General features: G+C 46.3%; 1 protein-coding gene across 5 annotated transcripts in view; it reads left to right on the forward strand.

The window, feature by feature from the left end:
- Window positions 1–23,706, forward strand: part of LOC115082325 (interleukin-6 receptor subunit beta-like) — a 69,026-nt gene that overhangs the window by 17,348 nt on the left and 27,972 nt on the right. For 3 of the 5 annotated variants that reach the window (XM_029586558.1, XM_029586559.1, XM_029586562.1), the window contains exons 2-3: window positions 19,981–20,203; window positions 21,450–21,638. In XM_029586558.1, coding sequence (XP_029442418.1) covers window positions 19,981–20,203; window positions 21,450–21,638 — 412 coding nt within the window. The remainder of the gene's footprint in view (window positions 1–19,980; window positions 20,204–21,449; window positions 21,639–23,706) is intronic. The other 2 variants (XM_029586560.1, XM_029586561.1) reach the window with 2 other exon arrangements.

The following is a 23,706-nucleotide window of genomic DNA, read 5'->3' on the forward strand; positions in this document are numbered from 1 at the left end:
TTGCACAAATGTGCACCCCCTTGCACACGCCGACCCCTGATTTTATAACATACGCACACAGGCATGCGCATGTTATAAAATCGCGTGTCCATGTGGGTGCACTGGATAGTGTGCATAAGTTTTTAAAATCTACCTCTGTGTGTATGTGAGCATGCCTTTGAGAACCTATATGTGATACATAGGCTCTCACAGGCACACACACACACAAGCACTTGCACACAGACATACACACATACACATACAAAACTCTCACGTAACACAGACACATATACATGAACACAAGCTCTGACACATATACACTCAAGCTCTCACACAAACACGCACACAAGTGCTGACAGACACACACTGAAGCTCTCACACAGACACACACACGTGCGCATGCGGCTTCCTTTCTCCAGGCCACAGTGGGATGTGCTTCACTGTGGCCCCCTCCTTCCTCTTCATTTCAGGCCGTGATGAGATGAACGCCATCATGGCCCCGCCAGCTTCCTTCTCCTTTAACTTCAGGCCGTGGTGGGATGAGCTCCACCACGTGCCCGGAGGCCGATGGCATAGCCAGAACTGAGTTTTTGGGTGGGCCTAAGGTTAACAAGGGTGGGCAGTAAGCATACAGGTCTGAACCCCACTAGCTGTACTCTTATTGATAAATAATGCCTTAGCATGCACCTTACAATGGGTTCCTAAGTAGTCACAACAGCCCTTATGCAACATGAGTGAAACTTTTTAGAATATTTTAACTCTTATTTCAAGCACTTACCAACATTAAAAATCCCTTATAAATCTGTATGTATTTTATATTTATTGCAATTTATTAAACAAAAATATCAGGTAAAAAGCAAAGAACACTAACTTCAGATCCAATCAATTATATCATAAAATAAATATCAATAGGGCCGATGCAATACAGTGCCTCACACTAGTGCACTGTTTAACCTGCTGTCGGACGCGGGTTAAATAGGCGCTAATCCACCCCTAATGCAATAGGGGGATTAGTGTTTAACACGCGTCCGACGCGGAGTGAATGAGTTAGCGCTCATCACATGCAAATGCATAAGAATGAGGCTATTACTCATTCACTCCCAATGCAAAAAGATAAATGTGCATCTCAGACGCACATTTATCACTCAGATATCAACACCTGCCTGGAGCAGGCGTTAATAGCTGAGCGCATGTAGAAGAAGTACATAAAAGCAGAAAAAACTGCTTTTCCGTACTTCTTCAATTAAAAAAAAAAAAAAAAAAAACCCCCCCTCGGCAGACCGCCGAGTTATGAAGACCAACGCCAGTAAACTCTGTATCGGTTTTCATAACCGGCCGTCTGCCAGCAATGAAAACAGATGCCAATTTTACCGGTGTCGATCTTCATAACTGGCAGCCGCCGCGGGGTTGCGTTAGCAAGGAGGCGCTAAGGTCACGCAAGCGACCCTAGTGCCTGCTTGCTAGCGCAACCCCCTAATTTGCATATTGCATGGCGCCCCCTTGTGGGCGCCATGCGTGTGCTAAGAAAGCGAGCGCTGAAAAGTCAGCGCCCGCTTTCCTCAAAATTTATTGCATCGGCCCCTATGTATTCTCTCTCGAATCCTCTTTCTAGAAAGGCAGAGATCACCATAACTACAATAAAATAGCAATAATCATAAGAACGGGTGCAGAGCAAAACTACGACAGTTCACATTACAACCCAGACATGAAAAAAGACTATATTCAAATTCTGGGGTCACCTCACAAAAAAAAAAAGAACCCCTTCCACCGCTAAACATTTTATTTTTTTATTTTTAAACGAATTTTTATTGAAGCAATACATTAAGAACCAATACAATGTACAGCAATTCTAGTACAAAGCCTAACAGAAACAAATATATCAGTGTAGAATGTAATGGAAATAAACAGAACAAGTGCTACACGTCGCTTCAACATTTTCCAAAGTTATATCCACCCCCCCCCCCCCCCCCCCATCTGTAAAAAACCCACTATCATACACACATGCCAAGGAAAGGAAACTATGAGCACGGAGACCCAATGAAGGAAACAAAAAATACACTAATTAGTCTTCCATTTAGAAACTTTCTCCCAAAGCGCAAAATAGCTTTTCAAATATAAAACACTGCGCTTATTACCTAGCTCTTTCTTTCTCATATGTTCTAATGTTGCAAAGTGGATCATTGCTTTCCGCCAGTCCTGAAAATCCGGAACTAGTGCAGCTTTACAGGTAGATAAAATCGCTTTTTTTGCCAAAGTTAAAGAGATTACAACAAACCTCTGACCCCCACCAGGCAGTACAGGCGTCTCCTCAAACAAAGACAAATAAATGAGGCCACTATTCCATGGGACTGGGCTATTTAATACATGGATGATAGCTGAGCAAACTTTACTCCAGAAAGACTGAAGCCTTGGGCATTCTGTAAATATGTTGTTGAGGTCCCGGTCGTGACCTGGCCCTTACCTCCTTGGTCCCGTTCCGCCTCTGAGAGCCTGTGGCCTGTTTCGCGGCATGCCCGCGGGGGGGACGCCACCGAGAAACCCTTCCTGGACGCCATCTCCTTAGGCGTGCACGTGAGCAGCAGCCGCGCTTATGAAGGCCTTTTCCCGCCACTGAAGGCTCCGCCTTACCCTGACGCCAGACGCTGCGGCCTATGTAAGGCCGCTGCGGAGCCCAGAACTTTGCTTGCAACGGGGTTCCTTGCGATTCCCAGTTGCTCCGAGCCCCAGAGTGTGCTATTGCGTTAGCAACTCCATTCCTGCCTAGCTACACTTCTGTGTCCAAGTCCTGTCTTTGTTTCTGCTTGGTTCCAGTACCTGTCCTGCTTCAGTTCCAGCTTGGTTCCAGTACCTGTCCTGCTTCAGTGCTTGCCTGGTTCCAGTAACCTGTCCTGCTTCAGTTCCTGCCTGATTCCGGATCCCTGCCTGCCTGCTTCAGTTCCAGCTTCCGTGATGTCCTAAGTCCCAGCAGCCGGGCTCCTACGGGCTCCTCCCGGGGGAGCTCCGGCTTCCAGGGTGAATCCCCTAAGTCCCAAGCGGCTGGGCTCCTACGGGCTCCTCCCGGGGGAGTACCGGCTTCCTAGGTGAAGCTCACCGTCCATCGCCTGCCTGGTATTGGCCTCCCGGCCTGCCCTCAAGCAGAGACTATATCCCCAGTCTCCCGTAGGCCGACTCAAGGGTCCACTAAAACAGCTAATTCACAACATATGTGACAAATTCCCACAAAGATGCGAACATGTCAAACATTCATCAGATGCCCACAAACGTAATCGAGCACCTTTATCTCTAGATAAGTAAAGATGGTGAATAATTTTAAATTGAATCTCCCGCAGGTTAACAGGGGCCATACAATGGTAAATCAAAAACAAATGCTCTGCCAATATCTGATGCATCAATCTCTAGTCACAATGCTTCACTCCATTGCTTAGCCAATTTTTCCAGATGCGGTGAGGTCTGACACTGGGCAGAAAACATGCCCATATGCCAAGTTTATTAAAGCCAGGACTGGTTTCCAAAAAAATTTCTTCTGCATCTGAAAAAGCAAGAAGCACATAATATCTTTGGCAGATTTCCAAGGCATAATATATAGCTTTCAAGTAAGAAAATAAATTTTGCCTAGGGATATCCCATTGCTCTTGAAGCTGTTGAAATGACCATAACTTTTGTTCTTCTGGATCGACCAGATGTCCAAATCAAGAAAAGCCTAACTCCTTCCAGGTGTGAAACCTAGAAAGAGCAAGACCCGTGGGGAAATCCTTATTTCCAGTTAGAGGTAAAAAAGGAGAAACAGTGGCCGAACCTTGTGCCAAGGCCCTCAACAATTTCCATGCATTCTGAAATGCCCCCAACCAGAAGGTATGAAGACAAACTCTGAAGGATTTATTTATTTTTAGTTTTTATATACCGGTGTGCCTGTATAAAATACATATCACACAGGTTTACAAGGAAATAAAACAGACGCCTCGATGGGCGGTTTACATTGAAACAAATAACAGATAACATAATGAGGCATATAGGAACTTAGAAGTAGGTTACAGAGAACAAAACATGTCTGGTGATGGAGCAGATATATCCCATGATAGGGATTGGCCCATTTGTTCAGTAACCCCTCCGGTCATACTTGCGATGTTGAGAGACCCAATCCTGTACATAGCACATAAGGCAAGCAACATTATATAAACGCAGGTCTGGGACAACCAAACCCCCATACTTTCTCATGCATGAGAACATCCATCCTGAGTCTTGACCGTCTCCTACGCCATAAAAAAGCAGAGACCATGGATTTAAATTGAAGCACTTCAGATTGCTTTAGCCAAAGAGGAAGCATTTGGAGTGGGTAGAGCACCTTGGGGAGAATAATCATTTTTACCATGGCTCAACGCCCCATCAAAGATAACGGGAACGAATGCCAATATTCAAGCAAAGCCTGAACCTTCCCCAAGGTAGCTCCAACGTTCTTCAAATACAAACCGTGGGCCATGCGAGCTATGTGAATGCCCAGGTACTTCATGTCCCCCCAATTCCACTTAAGAAGGAAAACACCTCCCCAGTGAACAGGTTGCATAGGCTGCCGGCGCATGCAAAGCCCCGGGACGTGCGTAAGTCCCGGGGCTTTGCTTGGGGGCGTATCGGGGGCGGCGCGACATTTGGGGGCATTCCGGGGGTGAGGCTTTGGGCATGATGTCATTCCGGGGGCGTGGCCGAGGCCTCCGAACCAGCCCTCAGGCCGGGGAATGGCGCGCCGGCAGCCCGCTGGCATGCGCAAGTTACACCTGCCTTGGGCAGGCCTAACTTTCTTAACAAAGGTAGGGGGGATTTAGTTAGGGCTGGGGGCTGGGTTAGGTAGGGGAAGGTGGGGGGGGGGGGGAGGGAACGGAGGCAGGCTGCTCGGCACGCTCAGGTTGCACAATTGTGCACCCCCTTGCGTGCGCTGACCCTGGATTTTATGATGTGCACGCAGGACTTACGCGCGTCCTGGGGCATTGCCCGCACCGGCAGCCTATGCCGGCGCAGGGCTTTTAAAATCTGCCCCAGAGCTTTCACCCAATGAATAAACTGGTCCCCAAAATTGAACTGTTCCAACGCCCTCAAAATATAGGACCATTCAACCCGTTCGAATGCTTTCTCAGTGTCCAATCCTACCAACATGCTATCACACTCAGATTGGAGGTTCAGCGATACCGTAAGTAAAGTTTTGAGCATGTTTGCCGAGGAATGCCTATGAGAGATGAATCCAGTCTGATCCAAGGACACGATAGTTTGAATAATCTTGTTGACCCAAGCGGCAAGCACAGCAGAGAGGATTTTGACTACCTGGTTCAAAAGAGAAATGGGTCTATAAGACCCAGGAGCCACAGGGTCCCTATCTGGTTTTAAGAGAAGAATAATCATTGCCAAATTATTCTTGGATCCCATACTACCCTCAGCAAAAGCTTCCCTAAACATTCCCATTAAAGGCTCAAAACTCCGTGGCCCTAAGATTTAAAAACATTCAGGACCGAAACCATCCGAAGCTGGGGCCTTACCTAGCTTAAGCCCCCGCACCACCGATTGGATCTCCCCTAAAGAGATGGGCTCTTCCAGCTTAGATTTATCCATTGAAGATAATCTGGGGAAAGTTATCCCTGAAAAGGTCTCTGTCGGTTAGACAGATCTGGTTGTTCACTGGTATAGAGATCCCGAAAAAATCCCTGAAAAACCTTAAGGACCACCTCCATGCCGAGATGATCCATATTACGAAAGCAGAACTGTGGAACAAAGGGTTTTGGTCCCACGTTCCGAAGCAGACGTGCCAACAACTTGCCTGATTTATTGTCCCACTGGAATAGTTTAAATTTATAATATTGCAAATTTTGTCTTGCCTTGACATCCAGCAATGCGTCCAACTCCCTCCGAGCCTCCTCCAATTGTTGTCGTGCAGCTGGAGTCATTCGATTAACGTGAGTATGTTAAGAAGGGTAATTTGTTTTAGACAAGTCCAGCTCTTTGGTGCAGTCTGGCACCGCTGGTAGGCCAAAATATGTCCCCTAAGCACAGTCTTGGCAGCATTCCAAAAAGTAATGTCCAACAAATCCTGCGAGAAATTCAGTTCTTTGTACTCCTTCCGCTTGGCACACAAAAATTTAACAAATTCTTTATCATGGTAAGGCAAGGAGGACATTTTCCAAGGGGGCCGGGTCCTCCCCTCATGTGCAAATGCCAGTGTGCAAACTACTAAGGAGTGATCAGAAAAAGGAACGTCAACCATCTTGGCACTTGCGCAGCTGAGAGAAACAGAACTCTAATATCAAAATGCAATCTATTCTCAAGTACACATTATAAGCATAAGGATAGCAAGAATACTCTCTCTCTTGGAGATGAAGGGTATGCCAACTGTCAACACCTAATTCTTGAGTAAGAAATCCAATACTGGTGTTTGCCTGGATCTTTTTCGGGGTCTTGACAGTCCTCAAGAGGACAAGAACATAACCCTTCCAGCGCAATAACTTGGCTGCTAGAGAAGAAAAGAATTGATGGGACTATCGATTGGGAGCATAAACATTAACCAAATCTGCCCTCAGAATCAGAGACCTGATTCTCAAGCACAAACTGAGTGACTTTATGGAAAAGTATGGCCACATCCCTCTGCCGGGTAGAGTAGGAGGAGAAAAAACTTTGCCCCACCCAATCCCTTCGTAACTTAGCATGCTCAGTATTGTCCAAATGTGTTTCTTGCAAAAAAAAAAAAACAAAACAAAACCATAGATGCTCCCCACTTCCTAAGATCAGTTAAGATTTTCTTTTGTTTGATCGGCAAGTGAAGCCCATCCACATTAAGGGATAGATTTTAAAAACTTGTGCGCACGCGTCAATGTGCACTCGCTACCTGGTGTGCACACATGGACACGTGATTTTATAACATACGCGCCCGTGCGCGCATATTATAAAAATCGGGTGTCAGCGCGCGCAAGAGGGTGCACATTTGTGCAACCTGCGCATGCCTATGCCCTTCCGCAGTTCCCTTTCAATCCGCTCCAATTTAGGAGCGGCCTGGGAGGGAACTTCCCTACCCCCTATACTAACCTTCCTACCCCTTCCCCTAACCTTCCCGCCCCCTAGCTCTATCCTAACCCCCCCCCCCCCCAAATCCTTGTCTTACCATTTGCTCCTGCCTTGGGACAGGAGCAAGGTGCGCACACCGGCACACGATCCCCTCGGCACAGCGGCAAATGGCCACTGTGCCAGGCACCTCTAGCCATGCCCCGCCCCATCCCCTGGACTGCTCCTCCCTTACACGCGTCCTGGGGATTTACACATGTGGCCGGGCCTTTGAAAATTGGCCCGACGCGCGTAAGGTTTTGAAAATTTACCCCTAAGTGAACATATCAGAACATCAGCCATACGGAAAGGAAACTAGAACTAGTGCACCGAGCAAAGAAAAGAAAAAAAATAAAAACCACAGAGGGGAGCCCCCCCCAGGCCAGGCTCCCTCCAGCATAGTAGAAATCAGCATGACCAAACAAAGCAAGTGGGACAAAACAGGCATTGACAGAAAAAGGAAAACGCAGTACCCATCCGAGGCACAATTTAAGAAGATAAGCAAACATTCCAACTGCGACTGTCCATGCACACTCACATTCACACATAAAAACACAAAATACCCAATCTCATCCAGAACCATCCCATCCCAAGTACCCCAATAAACCCCGAGTCCTTGCAGAAACCACCATACAAATGTCCAATGCTGAGTTGTTCCTGCTCTCTGTTCTGGACCAGTAGTGTCATCCCCACAAGTCTCCAGGGATTGCCATGGCTAAATATGAAGGAGAAAATCTTCCCCAGTAACTTCAGGAAAAAATGAAAACTGTTTCTGCCCCATACAGTACCAGAGGGCAATGGCCATCTTAAGCAGAGCAATCCTCAGAACAATATGAGGCAGTATAATTATGTGTAATAAGCAAACCAGTGCTGCTATGCACTCAGAGGATAAAGAAAGTCCTCTGTAGCCCGGTGTAGGCTTCCAGGTCAAATTCTGCCAAGTCCAAGAACATGCACTGAAAACACGTGGTGCATCCAGTCTCACTGGCCAGTCGCAACCGACCAAAAAGACCAGCTGGTCACAAACGCTAGGCCTGAGAAGAGCATCACATCAATCCTTAATGGAGTCCAAAAAAACACCTTTGCTTCTTGCGCAGTAGTAAACAACTTTGTGTCCCCATGATGGAACACTTTTAAGCGTGCTGGAAATTGCAAAGAGAAACGAACTCCACACTGAAATAACTGAGTGCAATAAGGAGAGAATGTTCGTCAGGCAGCCTGTACTTTCACTGAAAAATCAGGAAAAAGCAGTAGCTTGGTGGTGCCATACTTGAGGTCCGAAGCTTTGAAAAATGCTGCCAAAAGCTTGGTTTTGTCTGTATAGTTGAGGTACTTTACAATAACTGGATGCGGCCTACTGCCATCCGGTCCTCCTGCGCCAAGCCGATGAGCACGATTGGCCACTGTTGGAAACAGGATGCTGGGCTTGATGGACCCTTGGTCTGACCCAGTATGGCATTTTCTTATGTTCTTATGATTTTCCAGTCCTCCATCGAAATATTAGCACTTGGGGCAGCCAACGTTCACAAAAAGTGACCAACTCTTCGCCTTAAATGGTTTCTGGGACTCCAAAAATTCAGAGATTGTCACGGCGACTACGATTTTCCTATTCGTCAAGTTTATCTTTCAGCAATTTTTTCTTCCAGGTAAGGTCAGTAACTGTGGTGTTGAGAGGCAATATGATCATCCTGGTTGCTCCCCTATGGCTGATCTCCCCCACTTTATCACGTAATTCCTCAACCGAGGTCTGAAGCTTCTGGAGTTGATCCGTGATTGCTGCCAACACTGCGCGGGTAAGGTCCTTCAGCACAGCTTCCGATTAGGCCTTCCACAGAAGGCTCAGTGTCTGGTGCCATTTTGTCCTCCGGGTCCCGCCACGCGATCCATGCCTCTGTGCGATCTATTAGCCATCAGTTGCGAATCACCCGCCAGGAAGCAGCTGGTACGGGGTGCAGACAGATGTACAACAGTAAATGCTCAAAAGAGGGTGTATAGCTGCTTACGAAAAAACTGCAGAAAGGTCTGTAAAAATCAGGTGATCCCGAGGGAGCAGGGTTGAAGAGTGTCTGCTCAGCCCAGCATCACAGCCACGCCCCCCCCCCCTACTAAACATTTTAAGGTGAATTTTAAGACCCGTGTGCAGGGATACGTTTGCGCGGTTCCCAGCATGTGTGCGCACATGAACACCTGATTTTATATCAGCGCACAAGTAAGGGGGATACATTTTATAAGAATCGTACAGTGATGTGATAATGCCTTTCCCCAGTTCCCAGGGAACTTCCTAAACCCCCTACCTACCTTGCCTGCCCTTTCCCCTATCCTCCCTGAACCCTAAAACCCCTCTAACTAGGATTTTTTTTTTTTTTTTTCAAAATGTACCTGCTCTCTGGAGCAGTAGTAAGTTATGCAGGCCAGCTGGCTGCCGGCACACACTTCAGCGGGACAGCCTATTGCCGCTGTCCCGGCTTGCCCCTTTTTTCGTATTGGGTTCTTCCACGTGTACCGGGAGCTACGCGCATGGCCGCAGTGCTTTGAAAATGCAAATAACAGCAACCTTATGAAAAAGAAGCAATGCGAATACTACACCAAGCCTTAGAACATTATTACACCACCTACTGGGATAACAGAACAAGCCAGACTGCTACAAGTCTCTACAGAGAGACTATACGCTAGCAGCAATACTGCACCTCCGTCACACACAGGCAGGACACAGACTGATCATTACCTAATACAGAAATAAGGGACAATTTAGAAATAGAAACATGTAAACAAAACCAAAATAGAAAGACTGAGAAACCAGACTCTGAACAGTGGAAGGCTACTTGCCATCTCCCCTAGCTCCATCCCCGTCAACCCCTTACCTAGCAAACCTCCTAATTCACCTAATCCCTTCTCCTCCCATGTCCGTAGCCTTGGGGTTATCCTTGACAGTCACTTTAACTTAAAAAACTTTGTAAACTCCACCTTGAAGGAAGGATTTTTCAAATTACACACTCTAAAAAACCTCAAACCTCTATTACACCTCAATGACTTTTGCACCATCCTGCAAGCCATTATTCTAATAAAATCGATTACTGCAATGCCCTGCTCCTAGGTCTACCAAAAAGTTCTAGCCAACCTTTACAAATCCTACAAATTGCCGCTGCTCGGATTCTTACAAATGTACACAAAAACGAACACATCACACCTGTCCTCAAACATTTACATTGGTTACCCATATCCGCCCGGATTCAATACAAAACACTCACTCTAATTCACAAATCCCTCTACAACTATGACATGCAATGGTTCAAGGACGACATCTACTTCCACGAGTCTGGCAGACCCACTAGAAAACAACATGCAGCTACACTACACACCCCACCCCACAAAACGATAAGGCTAAAGTCCACCGCGAACCAGGCCCTATCCATTGCTGGCCCATCCTTATGGAACATCATGCCTCACACCTTGAGACAAGAACCATGCTATAAGAAATTCAAACAAAACCTCAAAACATGGCTCTTTAAGCAAGCCTTCACCTAATTAATTCCCACTTGCCCCTCCCTATTCACCGCTCTCCTCATCCCTCTTCTCGTTGTGCTGTTTCCCTCCCCTTCTCTCCTTTCCTTTTCCTGTATTTAATGTCATCATTATTTAAACCCAATGTCAACAACTCGGAGATAAGGTATACGTCTTAGATCTTAAAGTCCCATGTTCATACATAACATTTTGTAATTTTCTGTATATAATAATTTTTGAAATACTTTATTTTTTTTTCCTTTTAATGCAATGATTTTCCTATCTTTCTGCTTACTTGAAGCGATAGCTTTAACTGTGCTATAGTGTTTCGCTGTTCTTCCCTCCTGTTTTTTACTCTCGTTATACACTTAGTTATATGTAAAGCCTGTTGCTGAATTCGCTGTTCTACTGTAAACCGATCAGATGTTCTGAACGATGAGCGGTATATAAAAACCACTAATAAATAAATAAAGAGCAAAATTCAAAATTATAAGAAATGCAAATACCCAAAGATGGCATATTCCAATTGCTAAAATCTCAAAATATTTTTTTACCTTTGTTATCTGTTCCTTTCTTTTTCTAATTAGTTGGTCCAGGTCTCTCTTTTTCACTTTCCCTTGTCATCTTTTCCTAATTCTTTCTCTAGGGTCACTTTTCTCTTTCTGTATCTTCTCTCTCCTATCTTCTTCCCTTCATCTCTCTCACACACAAAGGCTCATGCTTTCTCTCACAGACTCCCTTACACACACAAGCTCTCATTCTCACATGTTCTACCACACACAAGCTCTCACTCACACACCCAGGCGCCTATTTTCATACACACATCCAGGTTCCCATTGCCACATACTCACACCCAGGTTCCCATTGCCACATACTCACACTCAGGCTCCTATTCTCACCCGGGGCTCACCGCCAAACCTCTTCTTTGCTGCCACAGAGATGGGCTCTCGTGGCAACCTTGCTTCAGTGGTTCTTCTTCGCCACCTCCGCAGCCTCTCCTGCTGCCGTCGGCAGGCTGTGCTCCACCCAGAGGCCCAGTGGCCTCTCCTACTGCCACCGCCCTACCAGGTGTGCCGTCCCATGCAAATGCACGGTGTGCACACCCAGTCATGCCGGGCCTGTTGCCTGAAGGGTCTGTGCAACAAGTTGTTCTGAGAGAGCACTACCCAGAAACAGCAGAATCACTACCTAGAAACAGCAGATAGAAGCAGTATTGCACACATATGCTGACCTATTTTCTACTAAACCAGGACTTACCCGCTTTGCTATTCATAACATAGATACAGGTACCTATAAACTGTGGAAGCAGACTGCCTACCGAAGGTCAGCTAAAGCTGAGAAGCATATAAAAAGAGAAGTAGATGAGATGTTAGCATTAGGTAAAAACATAAGAAAGTGCCATACTGGGTCACACCAAGGGTCCATCAAGCCCAGCATCCTGTTTCCAACAGTGGCCAATCCAGGCAATAAGAACCTGGCAAGTACCCAAACACTAAGAAGATCCCATGTAACCATTGCTAATGGCAGTGGCGGGCAAGTCCAGTCCTCGAGGGCTGCAAACCAGTCGGGTTTTCAGGATACCCCTAATGAATATGCATGAAATAGATTTGCATACAACTGAGGCATTGTGTATGCAGGTCTCTCTCATGCATATTCATTAAGGATATCCTGAAAACCCGACTGGTTTGCAGCCCTCGAGGACCGGAATTGCCCACCCCTGCTCTAAGTGAACTTAATAGCAGGTAATGGACTTCTCCTCCAAGAACTTATCCAATCCTTTTTTAAACACTGCTATACTAACTGCACTAACCACATTCTTCTGGCAAACAAATTCCAGAGTCTAATTGTGCGTTGAGTGAAAAAGAAACTTTCTCCGATTAGTTTAAATGTGCCACATGCTAACTTCATGGAGTGCCCCCTAGTCTTTCTACTATCCGAAAGAGTAAATAACCGATTCACATCTACCCGTTCTAGACCTCTCATGATTTTAAACACCTCTATCATATCCCCCCTCAGTCGTCTCTTCTCCAAGCTGAAAAGTCCTAACCTCTTTAGTCTTTCCTCATAGGGGAGCTGTTCCATTCCCTTATCATTTTGGTCGCCCTTCTCTGTACCTTCTCCATCACAATTATATCTTTTTTGAGATGCGGCGACCAGAATTGTACACCAGTATTCAAGGTGCGGGTCTCACCATGGAGCGATACAGAGGCATTATGACATTTTCCGTTTTATTCACCATTCCTTTTCTAATAATTCCCAACATTCTGTTTGCTTTTTGACTGCCGCAGCACACTGTACCGACGATTTCAATGTGTTATCCACTATGACACCTAGATCTCTTTCTTGGGTTGTAGCACCTAATATGGAACCCAACATTGTGTAATTATAGCATGGGTTATTTTTCCCTATATGCATCAACCTTGCACTTATCCACATTAAATTTCATCTGCCATTTGGTATGCCCAATTTCCAGTCTCACAAGGTCTTCCTCCAATTTATCACAATCTGCTTGTGATTTAACTACTCTGAACAATTTTGTGTCATCTGCAAATTTGATTATCTCATTCGTCGTATTTCTTTCCAAATCATTTATAAATATATTGAAAAGTAAGGGTCCCAATACAGATCCCTGAGGCACTCCACTGTCCACTCCCTTCCACTGAGAAAATTGCCCATTTAATTCTACTCTCTGTTTCCTGTCTTTTAGCCAGTTTGCAATCCACGAAAGGACCCTCGCCACCTATCCCATGACTTTTTACTTTTCTAGAAGCCTCTCATGAGGAACTTTGTCAAACGCCTTCTGAAAATCCAAGTATACTATATCTACCGGTTCACCTTTATCCACATGTTTATTAACTCCTTCAAAAAAGTGAAGCAGATTTGTGAGGCAAGACTTGCCCTGGGTAAAGCCATGCTGACTTTGTTCCATTAAACCATGTCTTTCTATATGTTCTGTGATTTTGATGTTTAGAACACTTTCCACTATTTTTCCTGGCACTGAAGTCAGGCTAACCGGTCTGTAGTTTCCTGGATCGCCCCTGGAGCCCTTTTTAAATATTGGGGTTACATTTGCTATCCTCCAGTCTTCAGATACAATGGATGATTTTAATGATAAGTTACAAATTTTTACTATCTTATGTAACTTATGTTACTATCTTATGTAACTTATGTTACTATCTTATGTTCTCATAAGAACATAAGATATGTCATATTGGGTCAGACCAAGAGTCCATCAAGCCCAGTATCCTGTTTCCAACAGTGGTCAATCTAGGGTACAAGTACCTGGCAAGTACCCAGACATTAAATAGATCCCATGCTGCTAATGGCTGCAACAAGCAGTGGCTATTCCCTATTGATTAATAGCAGTTTATGGATTTCTCTTCCAGGAACTTATCCAAACCTTTTTTAAAACCCAGCTACACTAGCTGCCTTAACCACATCCTCTGGCAATGAATTCCAGAGCTTAATTGTGCTTTGAGTGGAAAATAATTTTCTACAATTTGTTTTAAATATGCTACTTGTAACTTCATGCAGTGCCCCCCTAATCCTTGCATTATCCAAAAGAGTAAATAACCATTTCACATTTACCAGTTCAAGTCCTTTCATGATTTTGTAGACCTCAATCATATCTCCCTTAACTGTCTCTTCTCCAAGTTGAACAGCCGTAACTTCTTTAGCCTTTCCTCATAGGGCAGCCTTTCCATGCCACTTTTCATTTTGGTTGTCCTTCTCTGTACTTTCTCCAATGCATCTATATCTTTTTTGAGATGTGGCGACCAGAATTGCACACAGTATTCAAGGTGCGGTCTCACCATGGAGCGATACAGAGGCATTATGACATTTTCCGTTTTATTTACCATTCCTTTTCTAATAATTCCTAACATTTTGTTGCTTATTTGACCACCACAGCACACTGAGCTGACGATTTCAATGTAATATCAACTATGATGCCCAGATGTTTTTCCTGGGTGGTAGCTCCTAAAATGGAACCTAACATTATATAACTACAGCAAGGGTTATTTTTCCCCTATATGCATCACCCTTGCACTTGTCCACATTAAAATTTCATCTGCCATTTGGAAGCCCAGTCTTCCGTTCACAAGGTCCTCCTGCAATTTATCACAATCCACTTGAGATTTAACTATGCTGCATAATTTTTTGTCATCCGCAAATTGATCACCTCACTCATCATAACCCTTCCAGGTCATTTATAATATATTAAAAAAACAGTGGTCCAAGTACAGATCCCAGAGGCACTCAACTGTTTACCTTTTACCACTGGTAAAAATAGACCATTGAATCCTACTCTCTGTTTCCTGTCTTTTAATCAGTTTGTAATTACAAAAGGACGTCTCTTCCTATCCCATGATTTTTTAATTTTCTTAAAAGCCTCTCATGAGGGACTTTGTCAAACGCCTTCTGAAAATCCGAATACACTACATCTACCGGTTCACCTTTATCCACATGTTTATTAACCCCTTCAAAAAAATGAAGCAGATTTGTGAGGCAAGACTTCCTTTGAGTAAATCCATGCTGCCTGTGTCCCATTAAACCATGTCTTTCTATATGTTCTGTGATTTTATTCTTTATAATAGTTTCCACAATTTTTTCCAGCACTAAAGTCAGGTTCACTGGTCCTTAGTTTCCTGGATCACCCCTGGAGCCCTTTTTAAATATTGGGGTTACATTGGCCACCTTCCAGTCTTCAGGTACAACAGATAATTTTAATGATAGGTTACAAATTACTTGTAATAAGTCTGAAATTTCATTTTTAAGTTCTTTCAGAACCCAGGGATGCAAACCATCCAGTTCAGGTGATTTGCTACTCTTCAGTTTGTCAATCTGACCTACCACATTTTTCAGATTCTTGATGTAGAAATTTGAATAATATAAATGACTATTTGTTGTGTGCCTTGATGGCTTAGTGCCCACAATTTAATATTAAATATAAGTAAATCTGAGGCTTTAGAAGTGGAAATTTTCAAGTAAAGATTGATCAACAGGCGGTTATTAATGATTTAATGCTGCTGCATTTTAAAATCAGAGATTTAGGAGTCTTTTCAGATTCTCTTCTGGAGATGGGTACCCATGTCACTTCAGTACTACAATCAACTTTTAGAGTACTAAGGATGCCGCATCAACTGTGTCCTTTTTTACCTTCTAATTTTGTATTACTGGTGACAAGATTAGACTAATGTGATGCAGCTTTAGCTTGGTTGCCTCAGAAAGTAATTACAAAATGTGATTACTGCAGATATCACCATATGTGTAATTTTAGGACTGAGATTCACAGATCTTATCACACTCATTTTAAAGGGTTTACATTGGAACGCTGGTTGAAGAAAGGGTTATTTTTAAGATCCTGGTCCTTTTAAGGATCTGCGAAATTCAGGGCCTGATTATTTGAATCCAAGTTTCACCAGAGATTCGCCAGGAACAATGTACTCACACCTTTAGAAAGAAACTGAAAACCTGGCTTTTCGAACAAGCCTTCCCTTGATCAGACAAGACACCGTTTCCCCCCCCCCCTCCCCCCCCCCCGGGAACCCCTTTCTCCATTTAGTTTGGTTTCCACTCCGCTGTCACACTAAGTTATTTGAACTGTTTTATTAAATCCCCTAAGATTTAATTTCAACTCAGTATGCACGCTAAGTTAACTATGTGATTTAATTCATTGTTAGTACCATTTGATTGTTATAAAGGCTAAATTTTATTCCTCGTTTAGACTAATTCCTTTGTTTCTATTCCTATGCTAATCTAAATTTACCTTCTAAGTTGTCCCCGAATTCATCACCCTTGTTTTATGTAAACTTATTTATCTCTTTCTCTCTGGTGTTTTCCCCCTGGTTTGATGTAAACCGTTACGATAAGACCTGTGTCTTGAGTATCGGTATAGTAAAAAGAAGTACCGTAAATAAATAAGTTATCCTGGTATGCTCTTGTACGGTGTTACAGAGCGTAGATCCTTAGGCCAAGGGGGAAGTTGGTACCACCTGTGGAGAGGAGCCCCACAGGTCTCTATCGTTGGCAGGCGAGGCTAATGGGAAGCCTGAGACCCCCATGGATGCTTCACCACTACCAGCCCACATTCCCCTCAGGTTGAGCCCTTGGGTACCGAGGCCGGCTGGACTTACGTGGGGTCCCAAGAGACAGAGTCCAAGTACAGATGAGGCTCTTAGTAGGCAAAGATGAGTTGAAGGCAGCGGCGGATTCCCGATGAAGACCGGCCCGGGGATTCGCCGCCCAGAGCTGTCACGGTCGTGCTCGGCAGACCACGTGACTAGCGCGATCAGCCCACCGGGGGATGCCCGATCCCCCGATAGGCCAATCCGCTCCTGGTTGAAGGCAGGAGCTGGCAAAGCAAGGCAGATGGCGTGGCTGGAGGTCGGGTAAAGCTGACGTCTTGGCAGGCAGCGAATCTCGGAAGTCAGGAACGAGCAGAGGTCTTGGCAGGCAGCGAATCTCAGAGGTCAGGAGCAAGCAGAGATCTTGGCAGGCAGCAAATCTCAGAGGTCAGGAGCAAGCAGAGATCTTGGCAGGCAGCAAATCTCAGAGGTCAGGAGCAAGCAGAGATCTTGGCAGGCAGCAAATCTCAGAGGTCAGGAGCAAGCAGAGATCTTGGCAGGCAGCAAATCTCAGAGGTCAGGAGCAAGCAGAGGTCTTGGCAGGCAGCAAATCTCAGAGGTCAGGAGCAAGCAGAGGTCTTGGCAGGCAGCGAATCTCGGAGTTCAGGAACAAGCAGAGGTCTTGCCAGTCAGAAGCAAGATTACAGGAAAAGGACTATCAGGAACGCAAGCAGGAGCTGAGTAGCCAAGGCCAGGGCTTGCAGGAAGGCCTTGCCTTAAATAGTCCCGGGTCAAGAGGGAGGATCCCTAGCACCTCCCATAGCGATTCCTTTAAATGACGTCAGAGACCATGCGTGCGCGCTCCTAGGAGCACGGGGTACCCCCATGAGACCGGACCGGGCGCTACCGTGTCTAGGCAGAGAAGAAGCAGCAGCGTTGGAGGCCTGGCGTAGGCCCTGCACAGAGGGAGCACGCAGCCGAGAGGGAGCAGCAGCGTTGGAGGCCTTGCAAGGTTCCCTCGGGGAAGGAGTGCACAGTCTGAAAGGAGCAACAAGGTCAGAGGCCCGGCGAAGACCCTGCGCGGAAGGAGCGCATGGCCAGGGAGGGGCAGCTGTGCCAGAGGTCTGGCAGGAGCCCGGAGTGGACAGCGCACGGCAACTGCTGTGCCCCGCGGTCGCGAGACTTCCAGGGCTAGCAAGCAGCAGGCAGCCACGGCAGTAGGTGGAGGGAGCAGGCTGCGGCCTACCGCGGCCGGTTCCCATAACACATGGAGCCTGAGACCTTCCCAAAAAGAGTTGCTTGCAGTTCAAGGACTTTCTGAAAATCATTTAAAGACAAAACTGCAGGACAAGCTTTTTTCTGTGGTAACACCCAAACTGTGGAACTCACTTCCAGTTGACATTCATTCACAGAAATAGTACACTATGGGGCGGATTTTCAGAGCCCTGCTCGCGTAAATCCGCCCAAAACCGGGCGGATTTACGCGAGCAGGGCCCTGCGCGCCGGGAAGCCTATTTACATAGGCCTCCCGGCGCGCGCAGAAGCCCCGGGACTCGCGTACGTCCCGGGGTTCTCGGAGGGGGGCGTGTCGGGGGCGGGGCCGGAGCGCGCGGCGTTGCGGGGGCGTGTCGGCAGCGTTTTGGGGGCGGGTACGGGGCGTGGCTACGGCCCGGGGCGTGGCCGCGCCCTCCGTACCCGCCCCAGGTCGCGGCCCTGCACGCAGCAGGGGCCCGCTGGCGCGCGGGGATTTACGTCTCCCTCCGGGAGGCGTAAATCCCCCGACAAAGGTAAGGGGGGGGGGTGTAGACAGGGCCGGGTGGGTGGGTTAGTTAGGTAGGGGAAGGGAGGGTAAGGTGAGGGAGGGCAAAGGAAAGTTCCCTCCGAGGCCGCTCCGATTTCGAGCGGCCTTGGAGGGAAAAGGGGAGGCAGCGCGGCTCGGCGCGCGCAGGCTATACAAAATCGATAGCCTTGCGCGCGCCGATCCAGGATTTTAGTGGATACGCGCGGCTCCGCGCGTATCTACTAAAATCCAGCGTACTTTTGCTTGAGTCTGATGCGCAAGCAAAAGTAGGCTGATCGCAGCTTCTTTTAAAATCTACCCCTATATTATTTAGGAACTGCCTTAAGAAATTGTTATCTAGGTGTGACACTTTCACCGGTCCGTACACCATCTGCTTGCGTCCCGTTCCCCGGGTCCCAAACCTTGACCGAGCTTCCCTGGTCCCTTGGAAACTCAAATAGCAGTTAAACATATTTATCTTAAAAGTCCCCAGGTGGGATTTGAACCCTCACCACCTGGATGGAAGGCAGATGCCTTCCCCACTGAGCCAGCAACTCACTTTCCAACCACTGGCTTCAGAAGTCCCTCTCGAAGTCCATAGTTCAAAAGTCCAGCCCCACTGGGTCTAACTGCCACCTCCCTCCATACCTCTGGAACCTCAACCCTTTCCCAGAGGTACAGCCACCCACTGGCAGTTCTCCAGGCAAAGTATCCCTTGTCGTTCGGTCCAACAACAGAAGTCCCCATGCTCACCTTCTCTGTGATAGTTGCGGCAGTCCTTCACACGGTCGGGGAATGTCCAGCCTCGAAGTCTCCCAGAGCAGACAGGAAATCCGATCCTTCCTCCTCAGTCCCCCACAGGCGACTGACTCTGCTCTCCTAGGGAGTCCTTTTTATCCTGTGGAAACTCCTCCTCCTCTGCCAGCTGATTGGCTCCAGGGAAGTCCCACCCTTAACCTCCCACACCTGTGGTTCTTCTGTCCTTGTAACATCAGGGGGAAGGAATCAAGGGACGTCTCTAGCCTGGTGTTGCTGTATTTTCCTTCCCCCCCCCCTTCTAGAACTTTGGTTCCTAGCTTTATTCTTCCTATCCAGTCTAGCATAGTGACCCCGTCACATTAGGATATTCTTTTGAATTAATTGATTCGCTATGTAAATATGATTTTAATAATGATATTTTGCATGATTTTATTGTGATTGTTTTATAAGTTTTTATATTGCATTTATTGCATTTTTTTTAACATTTGTAAATCACTCACTATGTAGTAGAGGTGATATATAAATCTTAAAAAATAAAGAAATACATTTTGCTGCTTCTCTTAGGCCTCTGTATTGGGTTCCTTTGCAAACTTCACTGCTCAGTACCCCATTTAACACTTACCCACTCTGGTTTCTGGCTTCTGATATAAGTGATCTCACATCTCAATGCAACATACTACATTTTCACCCTATCTATGAAGTTAGGAGGGTCAAAGAATTGTAGACAGTTTCAGTGATCCCATGGCCTTGCCTAGAAGCAGCCTTGTGAAAAAAAAACCAAACCCCAAAAAACCCGCTCTTCTATTGTGTTCGACCCGCCAGCCTCTAGAAAAGAAAGATGCCAATGGGAAGATCCTGGGATACAGACTCATTTCCCAGAGAAAGGGAAGAAGAGAAACAGGAATGACCCTGGAATGCATCACAGATGAGTTACAGTGCGCCCTCATGCTTTCTGAGGAGGAGTTTACCATCTTCCTTACTGCCTACAATTCTGCTGGAGAGTCACCTTCAGCCAAGATCATAATCCCAGCAGCAGCCCAAGCAGGTACTGGTACTGCTACTACTACCATTACTATTAAACACTTGTTTATTTTATTTAAAAATCGTATTCTATGCAACTCTACAAGGAGTACGCAGCACTGTACAAATGCATAGAAAAGGCAATTCCTGCTCTCAGACCTTACAGCCTAGTCAAGATAGACAGCAATTTTGGGTCATGGTGTTGAGTCTAATTAGTGAAGTGTCCACTTTGTGGTAATGAAGGATCAAAACATTTTTTGTTAGATTTTTCTGTCTGGGTGTTTCTTCTAGATCGATGAAACTAATTTCACAAATCTTTACAGTGGTGCGTTGTGAAATTGTTGATAGATGGAAACATACTTTGCCTGCTTTGGGTTCATTATAGCATATGGAGGGTTTACTATCTGGGCAAATTAACAGCAATTAGGAATTGTTCTCTTGTGAAATTCAACATTATTTGGAAATCCTTTGAACAGTGGTACGAAATTTGATTTTGGTGTTTCTGGGGAAAGCTTCGGGGATGATGTCCCTTAGGACCTGACCTGATGTGGAATGGTTATTAGTAGCAAAGGGGAAGGGAGGTAGAGAGGTTGGGGGTTGAAGATTGATTGGAAAATTGGAAATGGGGAAAAACTGTTGAGATGTGTTATGCTTGTTTATTCTTCATGCAGCATGTTGTGGTTCAATAAAAGTAAATTATTAAAATAAAAAAAAAAAGACAGACAGGATGTGGAGGATAGAGGCTACTTTAGCAGAGCAGGAGTTCTCATCCTCCGAAGCGTAAAGGAGGGATACAATCAGTGGGGGGATGGGCGTGGGGGCAGGGATGGGAATGGAAATAGGCCCAGTCTGCTGCTGAAGGCATTTTCGCTCTTCTGCTAATTAAGGTGGGTTGCAGGCAAACATAACTCCTGTAGATGGAGTATAGTCAGCATTTTCTCCGCCCCCCTCTCCTTCCCTTGATCCCCATATGTGAAGAGATGACTAAATTGCGGCAGAATCTGTAATAGGTACTAGCCATTAGGGAAGTAAAGGCTGGCACTGACTTCCAGGCAAGTTATCCCAACAAGGAGTGCAGGCTGCCACTGACACCTACTCCAATGCTAAGTTCTACCGAATGACGGTATATAAAACTCATCAAATAAATAAATAAATAAATAAATAAATAAATAGGTGACTAATATTACTTAACTTTGACAGATGTGTACACAGAATATTTACCCCTTTCTCTCTCTCTCTCTCCCCCACCCCCCCCATTCTTTCCCTCTCAGTGACGTCTAACTCGCTCCTCTCTGTCCTCGTCTCTCCAGTAGATGACCACAGTCTTGTCCTCCACTGGGCAGCCCCTCTCCTACGAGCAGCTTCTTACATCTTTGAGTGGTTTGAGGAGCCAGGGAAACCCAGCCGGAATGTTAGCTGGCATTACGAGGCTGGCAGCATCAACTATACAGTCATAAAAGGTAAATCTCCCACCTGGCACATGTGTTTGAGTGTGTGTCGGGGGCTTGAGGAAACCGTACCTGTATAAACTCATGCACAGTATCTGGCATTAAATTCCCATATGTGGGAGAAAGATAACACTGTGTGCACCCTAATCCGCTGGGTATCGCCACAGAGAGCTTTACCTGGCAAAACTTACATTTCCTATTTATAGAAATGCAAGTAGATAAGCCTGGAGGTCTCCTTCTAGGTAGCCACTTTGCTCTTGTGGTTTTCAAATATTGTGCATTATAGTATAGCAGATGTCACCATTCTTACGCCCGTCAGTCGCAGGCGGCTGCGACCGCTGTTACTAACCTCTCTTTAGACTTCCCTGACTCCATGGGGTAGAATGGCAGCCTCCGCCAGCTGCCGACGGCCTGCCTACCGCTCCCAGGCCTCCTGAGGCAGCACGGACGCCACCAACCGCCATCTTGCAATCAGTATCCATTAGGTGCGTGCACACGCGCATGGGCCAGTCTTAAGCACGTCATGGCGGGAACCTCGGGGGGTGTCTCCTCCGGATGACGTCATCCCTTCAGGATATTTAAACCAGTTGGCCCTGCTTACGGACGACTTGGCAAAGAGATCCATCCTTGCTAAATCCACCTCGCTCTCAGAGGACCTGCGTTCCAGTTCCTGCTTCCTGGCATAGATGTCTCGAGTACCTGCTCCTCGGAGGGCCTGACCTGGGACTCTGCCTGACCCGTTTCCCGGGGCTTCCCTGGAACCATCGCTACTCTCTTCGTGAGTACCCCACTCTGCGGACCACTTCCTGTTCTATCAAGGACCTCTCTGGCGTACCCCGCTCTGCGGACCATTACCATCTCTACGGAGGACTCCCTCGGTCGTACCCCGCTCTGCGGACCTTTACCAACTCAACTGCGAACCTCATTAGTGTTCCCCGCTCTGCGGACTGCTATCACCTCTACTGAAGACCCTCACCTGTGTACCCTGCTCTGCGGGCCATTACCATCTCTACTAAGGACCTTCTTCTGTGTACCTTGCTCTGTGGGCCACTACCATCTCTACTGAAGACCTCATCGATGTACCCCACTCTGCGGACAATTAGCAACTCTATGGAGGTATTCCCTCTGGGCATCCCCATTCCCCATTCCACCAACCCTGTGTCTCTAGGCCTGTGTGACCTCCTCTCTGGCACTCCCCGCTCTGCGGGTAGTGCTTCTATCTCTTTTAATAAAGACTCTAGACCAGTGGTTCTCAACCCTGTCCTGGGGACCCCCCAGCCAGTCGGGTTTTCATGATATCCACAATGAATATGCATGAGAGAAAATTTGCATGTTATGGAGACAGTATATGCAAATTTTCTCTCATGCATATTCATTGTGGATATCATGAAAACCCGACTGGCTGGGGGGGTCCCCAGGACAGGGTTGAGAACCACTGCTCTAGACTGTACTGTGTCTGACATCACTGAGACTTTGCCTCCTGTCGGTGAGGCTCACAGGGCTCCTCCCCGTGGGCGGTACCATCTCTCACCTCGGCCCAGGGACCACATACTAACAGAATCCTAATAACCATGCTGCTAACAATAAATTCTGTGGGGAAGGAATCAACAGATCAGAGCATTGCAGGGAGAGCACCTCAGCATTCAGCTGGCTGACAAAGTGCTTTTCTCTTGATCTTGTGGTTTCTGTAGTAAAGGTATTTTCGAGGTTTTTTCATCTGGTAAAAGATGCAAAAAGTCCATTTTGTTTCCTGTAACTTATCTCTGAAAATAGCTGTGTGAGCAGCAATTTTGAGAGTGTGTGTTGTGGTGTATAACCAAAGACAAGAGAATGAGTTAATAAACATGTGGATAAAGGTGAACCGGTAGATATAGTATACTTGAATTTTCAGAAGGCATTTGACAAAGTTCCTCATGAGAGGCTTCTAGGAAAAGTAAAAAGTCATGGGATAGGTGGTGATGTCCTTTCGTGGATTACAAACTGGCTAAAAGACAGGAAACAGAGAGTAGGATTAAATGGACAATTTTCTCAGTGAAAGGGAGTGGGCAGTGGAGTGCCTCAGGGATCTGTATTGGGACCC

Source organism: Rhinatrema bivittatum, unplaced genomic scaffold (assembly GCF_901001135.1).
Source record: "Rhinatrema bivittatum unplaced genomic scaffold, aRhiBiv1.1, whole genome shotgun sequence".
Lineage (NCBI taxonomy): Eukaryota > Metazoa > Chordata > Amphibia > Gymnophiona > Rhinatrematidae > Rhinatrema > Rhinatrema bivittatum.